This window comes from Euprymna scolopes, chromosome 14 (genome assembly GCF_053919585.1).
Source record: "Euprymna scolopes isolate OS-2025 chromosome 14, ASM5391958v1, whole genome shotgun sequence".
Classification (NCBI taxonomy): Eukaryota; Metazoa; Mollusca; class Cephalopoda; order Sepiida; family Sepiolidae; genus Euprymna; species Euprymna scolopes.
Window position 1 is genome coordinate 95,858,572 of NC_136495.1, and position 13,028 is coordinate 95,871,599.

The 13,028-nt window shown below is 32.2% G+C and overlaps 1 protein-coding gene across 4 annotated transcripts in view; it reads left to right on the top strand.

Moving 5' to 3' along the window:
- The window catches only part of LOC145293172 (uncharacterized), a 297,731-nt gene extending 286,654 nt beyond the window's left edge, over nucleotides 1-11,077 (top strand). For 3 of the 4 annotated variants that reach the window (XM_080139640.1, XM_080139639.1, XM_080139641.1), the window contains exon 9: nucleotides 9,120-9,930. In XM_080139640.1, the coding sequence (XP_079995766.1) occupies nucleotides 9,120-9,238 (119 nt within the window). In that variant the 3' untranslated portion in view covers nucleotides 9,239-9,930. Of the gene's footprint in view, nucleotides 1-9,119 lie in introns of all 4 variants that reach the window. The other variant, XM_080139638.1, reaches the window with a different exon arrangement.
- Nucleotides 11,078-13,028: the final 1,951 nt, after the last annotated feature.

A 13,028-nucleotide genomic window follows, 5' to 3' on the forward strand; every position in this document is an offset into this window, starting at 1 on the left:
ATTGCGAATTTACTTATGACCTCTATCCAGTCATGAATGATGGAACGAGAGCATGTTACCCCCTCCTTGAAGCGAATAAAAGTTTCCATTTGAAATTCCGTGCAGATTCCTGAATTAGACAACATATACCTGGCGAAGGCATATCTTTCGTCGAAATGTTGTGAGAATGATATTCAAGATGAAAATAGTTGTTCGAAGAATCAATCATCATCAAAAAATTTAGAAACAGTTGACTTGTTAATCATTGATAGGGTCGTTCCAATGGTAAGGCCTCCTACTTTTTAACTAAAAAATCAAAAGGTTAAAGAGTTACAAAGATGAGAGTAGTGGCATTAAAACGTGCGACTTTTTGAGCTCCAGAATTTATTTTTCTACATAGTCACCGCCATTTACAATGACATTTAAAATGTCACCCACATCTCTCTCTGAAATTGATGAACGCATCTCCAAATTGTACTGACATCAACTGTATAGGTTTCGTAAACATTCAACAGGCGCCGATGAATGTTGATCGGTTCAATTTTTCTGCGTGGAAGAATTCAATTACGCATATCTGCTTTTGATGCACGCCCATAACAGGGGTTGCTTTCTTAGTTTTGCGCCGTCAATATCTGCAACCGAACGATGAAACTTTCAAGTTAAAAATGGATAGGTTCAATCACCATAACAATGCAGTTTGTAATCTTTGCTGATCCATGCAAGCGGAATCAAAAAATAGGAGGCATTTCGTCTCTCGTAGTATATATGACAATCACCTCATTTAGATAAAATTATAGCACTGCATATCTTGTTCGAGCGTAAATTGAATTCAACTAGTAAATAATGACTTATAGAGGTGAATGCGTGTGTGTGTGTGTGTGTGTGTGTGTGTGTGTGTGTGTGTGTGTGTGTGTGTGAGTGTGTGTGTGTGTGTGTGTGTGTGTGTGTGTGTGTGTGTGTGTGTGTGTGTGTGTGTGTGTGTGTGTGTGTGTGTGTGAAAAAACGAATGTAATATATATAGGATAATCCACATATTATTGAAACTCCTTAACTGTTCACGCCGATGCGAAAAGCAAATCAAGTGTTGACAAAGCAAGAAAGTATCAGAGACATTTTTCAAGACAGACTCGTGCTGTCTTTATCATGGGAATGGAGAGAGAAAAAAGGAAATTATTTTTAATGTCGAATATTTTAAGCTAGTATTGCTTTGTTGTGTTAAGGGAGCCTTAGTGGATTATCTTTACGCTGTGTCCTTTTAAGGCATTCTTGGAAAGAAAACTATTTAAAAGTTACACGGAGGATTAAGTGGAATTAACTAGAATAAAATATTTTACAACAAAATGGATGATAAATGACATTGAAAAGAATGGTAAAATCTATATTATACAGAAAAAGGTGAAAATATGAAAAAAGGTGATGGAGAAAAATACGTTGTTTTCCCATTTCCGACACATTACCTTCCCTTGTAGAAAACTGTCGTGAGTCAGTTCGTATGTGTGTGTGGGTTGAGAGAAAGAGAGGGAGAGAGAGAGAGAGAGAAAGAGAGAGAGAGAGAGAGAATTAAAGAAACTGTAAAATGATCAAACCAAGATATATACACAAAGAGAAGTTGAGAGCCTAAAATATTTATTAGTTTGTACATTTATTTATGGATACGCAAATCAAGTTATAAAATAATTCAATAGAGCTTTAACAACAAAAAATGTTTTCGATTTTAAAATGTGATCACGAGGCGCCATGTTGCTTTAAACAAATTTCGCTTTGAATTATTTAGCATTTTCTTGTGTTCAGACAGTGCGTTGATTTAAAAAATTGGATGATTCATTTTTGTTCGGTTTTTTGTTGTTTTTTTTTTGTTTTTGTTTTTTGTGTTCGTGACTTTAATACGGATGTAGTTGTAGTCGTTGCGTGCAGGCTGTAATACAAGGGTAGCAAGTATAATCCGCATGAACGTGTCTATTTGTCTGTTAAAATAAAAATAAGTTTATGAATATGTCTATGCTACATGTATTTATTGTTAAAATAACACTGTTTCTTTAGTTATGGAAGGCCTTAAAAGTTTCTAACCCAAGGGTGTAGCTGAGAAGGATCAAGGAAAAGTCCAAACTTTTGTAGCAAATCTTTTACAAAATATGTTTCGTTCATTTTGTTTCGTTCGTTTGTTATTATAATTAAGACAACGTTTGTTATTATAATTAAGACAAAATTGTAAGTAATGCTCATTAAATGTTCTTATAACGTGAAATTTAAATATTTTGATTGATTTATGAAATTTTTTATATAATAACTTTGTTAAATTACTCAACCTGATTAATAAATGCAAATTCTGAGTTGTCCTAATTATAACTTTTTATGTTTCATAGTTTTTTAGTTTTTTTTTTTTTTGTTTTTTTTTTAGCCTTATTACCTTTTGCCACCTTCTGATTATAATTAAATACTAACAATGTACGAAGCAAAATAAAAATAAATGAAACATTACGAAAAGGTTCGTTTCGATTTCGTGCCAAAAAATGAAAATAAATTCTTTAATATTTTGAACGAAACGGTATGAAACGAAACGAATCCAATCCTGCAAAAATTACCCTATAGTTAGGTAAGCTTTGAGGTGTTATTGAGTGAGGCGAAATCGAATCGCAAGCACTAAATAATTTTTCCATTGTGAGGTAAATTATTTACAAGACAAATGCCTGCCTGGCTACCTATCTGGCTGCCATACAGGGCGCTTTAAATTAGGGAAAAAATTTCGGTTGACTTCTCCGAGAGGTGGGGGTCCAAAAAGCACGAAAAGCACGGCTGGCTACGTCTTTGTTCTAACTATTTAAGGCTCTAATAGCTTTTAACCAAGTTCGTTTTTCAAACTAATAGAATATTAAGTCATTGATTACAATGGCATGTTGTTACGGATTTGTCACATGATGTGATACGCCTCTGCAAAATACAAAATATGAATCGGCAGATTCCAGAGAATAACCAAGAATAGGTTATGTTGGGAGTCTGTAATGCCGCTCTTAGCTACAGATCATGTATTTTGGCGATAGTAGCGTTTTGAAAAGTACCAAGGACGGTGCTAATAATAAATGCACATATAGTTTAATTGGCGAAAAAGATGGAAAAAATGTGGAGGTTGTGAATGAGTCAACAGTTAACAAGTGCTAACTAAATAATGGGAACTTGGGAATGAAAACGGGAAAGCATGAATCAACAAAGAAAATAGTTTTATATCAACAATTTCCCAGAGATGTAGAATATACTTTGAAAGACCAAAGTTTGTTGAAAACTTTTAAAGTTCTTGAATAAGAAGTAGATAAAAGTGTCAGAAAGTTCGTTTCATAGTACTGTTGGTTGTGTGTGTCTAAATGGCTGTGTTCGCTGAAGGTATATGAGCAGGTTTACAGGAATTTCGGCGTAGCGATTCCAATTTTCTAAGATGGGCGTTGTTGGTGTTGAGAGTCGAGGCGCGTCACGTCGCAGATGTCCGCCCGGAAGAACTCTGATTTGAGTGGCTTATATTTGCTCGTTGGTCTTGCCCATCAATTTCTAATCTTCCACAAGTCCTTCTCAAAACTTGGAGGAAGAGAATAGTTGATGAATAATGTAAAGAATTACAAATGTTATAGGTTCAAAAATATAATATTTATTTAAAGGAAAGAAATATACATATATAAAACAAGGAACGTAAGATGTAAAATGTACGTAAAAATAATTCGATTGTGAGTAAAAGGTGTCGAACTTACGAAAACCTTAAGAAAAAAAAACATGAGCGCAAAACTTAAAGTTCTTAAATGGAAATCAAACGGATGAACGTTCATAAATAATCTTGTATAAGTTTATGGAATCCTGCGATATTACTCTGGGTCTCTTTTTCAGGGGAGATAAATGTTTGAATGAATGAAGCATGAAATTAGTATTAAAACGTTGCAAAAATTGTAATAAACAACAAGCTTGCCGACGATATTCCTTTTTTCCTTTCTTTCTTTTTTACTCTTTAGCAAGACATATTGCCACTTGAAATGTAAGTGGCTACTATTTATGATTTTGTCTAATAGAGGACTGTGGGGAGTTGAGCAGCAAGATTCCTGTTTACATTAAATTAAAACTTCTCCGGGTTACTTCAGTCAGGGAAACAGAGGGGGATTTCAGAGTTTAGCAGTCTTAGGGAAATAAACTATTAGAATATAAGGCTTTCCGGCATCTAAGGATCTCAATAGTGAAGGGGTGAGATTTTTGTTGATTATTGGGTTAGTCGGGGTATTTACGTCGAGGGAGAGAACACAAGTGCTATGAGTTCATCAGAGCACATTCCATTAAAATACTTGTAAAACAGGCATAGGGATGCGATATTGCGGCGATGCGACAGACCTATTAGATTTTAGACTCTTTTTTTAACCCTGTATAAGAGTAAAATCCTAGTCGTAAATGTACCAGCCCAGATGTGGCAACAATATTTCATGCAAGGGCGAATCGTGGTTTTGTCTCGACAATCTTACTGTCATTCTATAGTTACTTTCACCCTATTGTTGAGTTTTGAGGTCTCGGAATATCATTAATCGTTGGAAATTTTGCGAAACACAAAGATGTTAGTATTAACCCTTTCCTAATATAAAACATATATGTTTAAATTGGAAGTCTGTAGCAATAGAAAAAACATAGAATGTTCGTGAATATTTTAGAGTCCTTGTAAAATAAGAGGGATTCATTAGTTGAGATATCGAAGTAGTCATCTACGATAGTTTATGGGTCGAGCATGGGTCAGAAAATCGTAATCAAAACTTTTCTGCTCAAATATATAAATTATATTTCATCAAAAGTTGTTAATAAGAGTCAATATTCATTGTTTTTATATTAGAAAGACAATTCAGTCATAAAGATAAATAATATTTCACTGGATAAATGGTTATAAGTGAACAGACGACAACTAAAGGATGTAAGCAGTCTGTGTGTGTGTGTGTGTGTGTGTGTGTGTGTGTGTGTGTGTGTGTGTGTGTGTGTGTGTGATTACGTGGAGACATATATTAGCATTGTCTGTTTTATTTGAATGGAAGGGGAGGTCTCAACTGTTTATTGAAAGAAAATCTAGCTTTTCAAAAGATCGCAGTGGCTCACAGAAAAACTATTTCGAATAAATTCAGAAAATTTTTTTGATTGATCCAAAATATAATTTTATTTTATTAATTCAGACCTGCGCGAATTCGATGCACAGAAACAAGTTTATGCATTTTGATTTTGGACTCTTAAGGGTAAACTACGATGCTACACGTTCATATTCCCGCTTCATTCTCACTACTGGTTTAGCATTGTTAAACTAGACTAATCTTCATGAGAGATGAAGATAAAATGTATGTTATTTGGGCCATCCGTAACTATAAAGTTTGACAATTAAGCGCAAATATATACGAATATAAATCGAAATAAAATGCGCAGCGTATACGTCGTTTTTGCCATGGAAAAAGTAGAAGTTAGCACTAAAATATAGAAATCCGTTTGTGTATGGAAATCGTTTATTCAAATAAGAGACAAACGTGAAGTGAATACCGACGTGATGTGACAACCTAGACGTGTCAAGTTCGAATTCTGTTAGTTCTATAGCATTATTATGGATGTTGGAAACCTTCATGTGATGTCAAAGAAAAGAGAGAACAACACTACCAACAATTGAATCTACCCACGAATTTGCTTTTAATTCCTGAATTGTATTTAAGGTTTGTTTTTTTTTTCCATAAAATACTGTGTTCGTCTGTCGGTCACGCATTTTTAGATGTCTGCACATCTTTACGATGTTTTATCTGTCCATTTATCTGTTCGTCACTTTTTATCGTGCTTAAGTTTAAAATAGCATTTTTAGACATACTCGTGTATCAACTATCCTATTAAATAAATTGGGAACAAGGAAAGTAAAAATTAAGATAACATTTTAGAACACCTCTGTTTTTCTCCCCTATGTACAATCACCTATTTACACTAATTAATTATTGTTTTGCTTAATTACAATGACGGGCATATGAAGGGAATGCCATGCAATTAATATAGTGAAACATTTGTCATGAAATCTATTATTCTTGGAGAATAGAAAAGTGAATCAGCTTCATCCAACTAATTAGAAGTTTTATATGTTTGAAAATTGCGTTTGTTTAAACAACGGTCATGCAGAAAGTTACGTGGAGCTGGATAACAGTTAAATACATTTTTTTAATAAAAACCAGAGACAATGTAAATAATGACGTCAGAGACGCGCAATTCGCTTAAATCCAAAAGAAAACGGACATTTGTCATCATTTCCGGACGAGAACTTCAACATGCGTAGAAAATCAAAAATTGTATGTAATGTACGCTGATGAATGCGTCCAGTTTGTTCACATATTTCGTATTAATATGTACGGCGGTTTAATAATAGGAGTGTTGCCTTAACTACAATACTTTCTTCGCTAAATTGAAATCTCCCATGAGATTACAGAACAAAATAGAATGTTTTATTAAAATCGCGATAATTTCTCGAGTGTTCCTCGTCAATCACGATCTTCGAATATGTACTCAATCATAAAAGAGTTCCGGAAGTCAACAGATGACGGACAGTCGTGCGTACTAATGAGAAATAAATTAGTATCTCGCCAAGCGATTCAATTTCAATTTGATTGTGGACTTATGATATTTAACGAATATCTTACCAATAACGCGACGATTTTATTTTCTATTTCAGTTCTGATAAGTTTGTGACGGGAGCGCGCGACAAAGAAGACGATTTCCAGTCGTCCAGCATAGCATGAGTCACGCTAAGCATGACTAACAAGAATAAATACAAATGCGCTTGATGATACAACGGATACATTTGTTGTTGTTGTTGTTGTTGTTGTTGTTGTTGTTGTTGTTGCTGCTGCTACAGCCTGGAGCTGATGCTGATGTTGATTTTGGTTCTCACTTGCATGGCGAAATATCGCAGAATGTTCTTACCATTGCTCATTGTAGATGATTTAATGTTGGCTATGCTGATGATTTGTGATAGCGTAGCGAACGTAAGAAGGTATTATTTCCTCTAGTTGATATCGTTTGGACGGAAAAGTACGATATTTAAGTGCCTATAAATGCCAAATCAGCGGGCATACATAATAAACAGCCATTTTGGAAGTCGGAATGTTGTATTTGTACTAAAGTTGACCACTTTTTCTTAATTCCCTAAAGAGAGCTCAAGTTTAATTTCTTTAAGATTTTTAAATAAATACTTACAATTATTTTTATACATACAAACTGTTTTATGCTTACACACTCTTCAGTGTAGAATGCTATAATGACTGTTAGTTGATAGATTCGAACTCAGTCACAAAGTTACCCTTGAACTTCGTATGCTAATATTTTACCTCAAGGTCACCGGCACTTAGCACAAGATTTGTGTGGAAGTTTGTTAATCTCAAATAATCAGTACTTAAGGAGATATTAAAGTATTTTGTGCAAGTCCAGAATTTCACTATGGCGATAAATAAAAATTAAAGAAGGTTTTATCGTGTACTTACACAGAATAAAGATGGCATATTTCAAAAATCACGAAAATTGATTAAGTAGTTTGTTTTTTATTTAAGAAATTCAAATTTTACGCTTTTTAACAATAACTTATTGTCACAGTCATTTTTCTGCAATGTATCCCTTGTAATTTTCTCCAGATTTTGTTGTAAACTTATATAAACTGACACTTCTAAAAATGTTGTCTTAATTTATATATTTTATTTTCTGAAAAGAATGTTGTCTATTAAAAACAACACGTTGTGTTAATAAATTAATATTTTGTTTTAATTCGTATGTTTAGGCTGTCTTTAAAAAATAAAATAAAGAATAAAGGTTATCTGCCCTTAAAAACAGAAGTTAAAAGTCGGTTATCTGCCCTTGTCAATGGCAGCTAATTTTTCTCTCTTATCGAAAACTAGTAAAATTTGATTTTCTATTTAAAAAAAAAATTAAGAAAAATAATAAAATTTGATTTTCTGTTTAAAAAAAAAACACTAATTTTATCAAATTACATGATTTTTGGAATATTTGATCTTCATTCTGGAACGTACATCATACAGACTTTTCTGTATTTTCGGTACTTTTAATTGCCGCTATAAGTATAATTCTGGTCTTGGATTTATTGATTTTTAATGTTTTATGCTCTTCAAATATGCGATCTACCGAACCTTTTTAATCTACCCATTAGCTACCCGAAACAGGATTTAAGTAGTTTAGAGTAGATTCAAAAAAAAAAAAAAAAAGCAGGTCATAGATTGTTTTTGTTTGTTTTGTTTTTTTTTGTTTTGTTTTTTATCCGAGACAATATTTTAAAAAATAAATAAATAAAAGCAGTGAAAAATCCATGTACTACTTAAAATCATAATTTGAGTAGTTAATGGGTGGATCACATATTGAATTAAAAACCATGCGGTAGATAGCTTATTGGAAGTTTGGGTTTGTATTACAATCCACAGGGGTTGGGAAAAGTTGTCAAAAAAACAAATATATAACAAATAATATACTTTTCTGCCTAAATGAGTACTTTTTAGTGTTTTTATTTAATGTAAAATGTTTATTCAGTTCGAAAAACACGTAATATTGAACGCTACCAAACAACAATAAAACGAATGCCGCGATATCCCTTCAAAATAAGAAATAAAATAAGATGGTGGAAGAAACTCACCCAATAAATATTACTGTGACATTTATTAGGTGGTTTTCTACCACCATTTTGCTTTTCTTTTTTGAAGAGATTATCGAGACTTAAAAGATGGGAAAAGACACTGCGGCCATTTTTTTTTTTTTTTTTTTTGTTCTCCGATAGCGTTGAATATTACTTGTTTTTCGAACCGGATAAACATTTTACATTAAATAAAAACACTAAAACTTATTCGATTAAGTAGAAAAGTAACTTATCTTGCTTGTAATAATATTTATTTGTTATACAATCGTTTATGTTTGTTTGTTTTTTTTGTTGTTTTTTTTGTTGTTTTTTTGTTTTGTTTTATTTATTTATTTATTTTTTTGTTTGTTTCTTTTTTACAACATTTTCATACCTCTGTGGATTGTAATACAAACCCGGAAGTTTGGTGAACACTTGATCCTAGGTTTTGAGGGGGTTTTTTTACGTTATGCACTTACTTTTTTCTTCTTTTCTTTCTTATTAGGTGGGAACGTGCTTCATAATCAACTTCGTCTTTTGAAACCGAATGAAGAATTACATCTGCACACTCACTGCGACTGGATCGAAAGCCCAGGAATCGCTGAATATCTTTACCCATTCTAAAATGAATAAATAAATAAGCACCGAAAACAATTCCTTCTATTCCCCTTCCCTCCCTCATGTACACACTTTCTAATTATTTTATCCCTTTTTTCCACTACCCCACCTCCTGGCCCACTCACACTTGTCTGCCTTAATCCCTCAACCCACGTACGTCTGCTCGTGGAGAATACCATTTCCTTTTTATTTCAAATTATTTTTTTTTAAATCTTTCAGAATAATAAAAAAAAAGATATCACCTCTTGGTTTATTTCTGTATCATATACAGATATTTTTAAAACAGGATCTGGATTCTTTAGTACGACAGAGACACGTGAGAAAAGCAATGTTTTCCTGTAGTGTAGGGGTGGAGGCATATAGACCGTACTTAACTTCTATTCTATCGACTTTCGTACTCGACAGAAATTACTTTCTATTCGACAGCTTAAAAGGCTTCAAAATTACCATCGAATTTCGAGTTACTGAGATACTAAAAACATATCGACCATTCGGTTAATACTACGTTAAAATGGTTGACTTGTTTTTTACTCTTGTGGCTTTTCGAAATTCGAAAATAATTGTGTAGTCTTTAAAATACCAAAGAGAAAATCCTGGTCAACAGTCAAGTATTATGTTCCGTGTGGAAAATGGACATCACTTATCCGACTGTCCTACAAGAAACGTTCGTGCCTATCTTCGTCTTAGGGAATTGGCAATTTTTTCTTGGATATTATCGTGCTTCGAAAGAGTATTAACTGACGCCATCTGCAATCTTTTTCAAGTCTCCATTATTCTCCTTAGTATTCTCAACGAATTATTATCATTGTTTTATTTTATTACTAATCATCAGTTCTAGTATACGAAAGGGGAGCATGAAAATTAATCTTTCCTTGGGTTTAGAAACACAAATGGACTTCAATATTTGATTTGCCTTTAAAACCTAATTCAAGTCAGGATTAAAACTCTAAAATACTGTCGAATTCAAAGATTCACAAAACAAGCAAACGTAAGTCAACATTTTTAATCTATGACTAATAACTTTTAAAATGGCTGACGTATTTAACGAATTATTGTAGAGCCGAAAATAAATTTGAGATTTTTCAACTGATAAAATAAAATTTGCGTCACATTAGAAGAGTTTTAAAAGCAGAACACTTTCATTTAAAACAAAACGAACATTGAAAGACGCGTGTGCGTGTTTGTGTAAAAAAAAAAAATGGAAAGGCGAAAAACAAAAGTGGCATCTCAACGTTTTGCCTTCATGTAGCGAAGGCTTTTTCTAAGAGTGACAAGAAATGCCGAAAAAGTAACAACAGAAATCTTCTCGTACATGGGGGTGAAACGTTAGGATGTCACTTTGCATTTTCGTTTTTTTACCTCTTCTCGTGAGATTTATTTTACACACACACACACACACACACACACACACACACACACATATATATATATATATATATATATATATATATATATCTGTATGTGTGAGAATAATTTTAAAATTTTATATATCTATACATATAATTGGAGAATATATAAAATACTTTTATAGACATGCCTAAATAGACAAGCATATATATATATATATATATATATATATATATATATATATATATATATATATATATATATATGATTTAAAAATTGAATCTTTGATTTGATTTATTAAACCTGTTGTTCCCAACTAGGTTCTATGAATTGGCCATTATTTTGCCAATGTATTACTTTTTTCTAACTTTTTATTATTTTATTTGCACAATCAGTAGATTGTTAGTCTTTTGTTGACTTGTATTTCTATTGAGTAGTATGCTTGATATGATAATGTATTATTTCCATTAAACCATTAAACTACTTTTGTCAAATGAGTTTCATGTTGTTGTTGTTGTTGTTGTTGTTGTCTAACTAACCTATTTTTCTTATTTTAATTGCGGGTTAACGTTAATCAAAACCCTTAAGCCAATATAGGATAAGGGTTAATGACTATTAGGTTGTGGGGCTAACTCAGCTATTTAGCACAAACAAGGTGTTTTTTTTATTTAATTCAATATCTTGGGACTTTACTAATCATCTTTGAAATAAACGCAGAAAACTAATATTTATCTCTAAAAAGGATTTTTACAATGAATTTATTTAACTTCAAAATTTAGCTGAATTGGTTAGCTCGCCGTGAAAATATTTTTCATGGCTTTTTTTTTCTCTCGTGTACAAATATTTTTTTTTTCCTTTGTGAAATTAAGTTTTGTCCTTAATCTTTCAAATACAATTAAAAGTTGTCGGAAACCCACAAAAAAATTATGATAAATCGGCTTTCAAAACTAGGTCCCCCTATTCTTATTCGTTTATTTTTGCTCGTATCTAAAAAATGGATATTAGCAGCAAATCGACCATTGTGCATCATCTTTTTACTATTCAGGAAATTAAAGATTCAATTAGATTCCTATTTCAGTCACTTAAATTATTTAGTGTGAAATGAGTTTAGGAATTTATATCCAAACCTAATTATTTTTACTTAAAAAAATACCATTAATACACTAAGTTAGAGAAAATTTGCATAGAATGCTCTGCTTTACGGTTGTTGTAAAAATGGAACGGAAATTTAAATTTCGTTCCCTTTTAAATTCGGTACACTTTTACATTACGTCTAACTCATCGTTCACGTTCGACATGCCAACTTTTATAGGTTTTCGGGTATGCTGACAAGGTTAGGGGTGCCTATTCCTAAAACCGTTCTTAACATGGGTAGATTGGAGTGTTTATTCGTTGTAAACGTACCCGACAACCTATAAATGTCGACATTTCAAATGTGAACCGTAAGTTGGACTTATGTAAAAAATAACACAAAGATATACCAAACTGACTTTTTCGTTTAAAAATGGAATTATTTCCCTTTCGTTAATAACTTCTTTTTTTTTTAAATATTTTGTGTTTTATATACATAAAGTACAATTGTTGAATGTTATTTTTTGGTTATATTCGTTTGGGGGGGCACAATTAAAAATAGATTAAAACGGAGCGAAATTTAAGTTTCCGTTCCATTTTTACAACAACCGTAAAACAGCACATACTCAGCAAGTTTTATCGTAAGCTATAAACATCTAGATCTGCTTACATTATATTAAAAACCGAGCGATCCATAAAAATCTGGTAGCTGAGTGTTAAATCTTCTTAAAATGTTGAAAAAAAAAGGAAAAAATAGAACCTCTCTCAAACATACTGGCAATAATTAGGTTTCGTCCTTCCCTTGAGTGTTTCCAATAACGGGGGATTGATTTACTAGGATTTGTATTAGAAGCTGATCACTTTTTTAAATTATTTAATTGTTGAATTTGCATTTTGGTTAAATTTGTTAGTTTGCAATCGCTGATAGCCCACTCAAAAAATTGAACAAAAGACGAAATTAAAAAGAATGGCACTCATGCAGAAATTGAACCCCCCACCCACCCGGATTCCAATTATGGTTAGGGTTCGATCGGCAATCACCAGATTCAACCGAGCGTTGTTCAAATGTTGAAACACTAAATCAACATTTTATTTTTTTGCATAATTAATTAATTAATGATGGGAGTATTTTTTCTGTTTATTTTCTTAACATCTGTTAACAAAAAATAATTTGTACATTCTCTTGAAAAAAAATTCAAACTTTCCTCTACTTTCACCTAACTATTTACAGTATTCATATAGAGCATTCATCTGTTCTTTTTATAATAAAGATTTCATTTTCAAAAAGAAACGTTTACTGCCAACTTTCTTTTAAAAGAAGTGCAAGTTTTCCTAGAAAAAAAAACATTCGCCTAACAATTTATGGTAAAAAATTAAT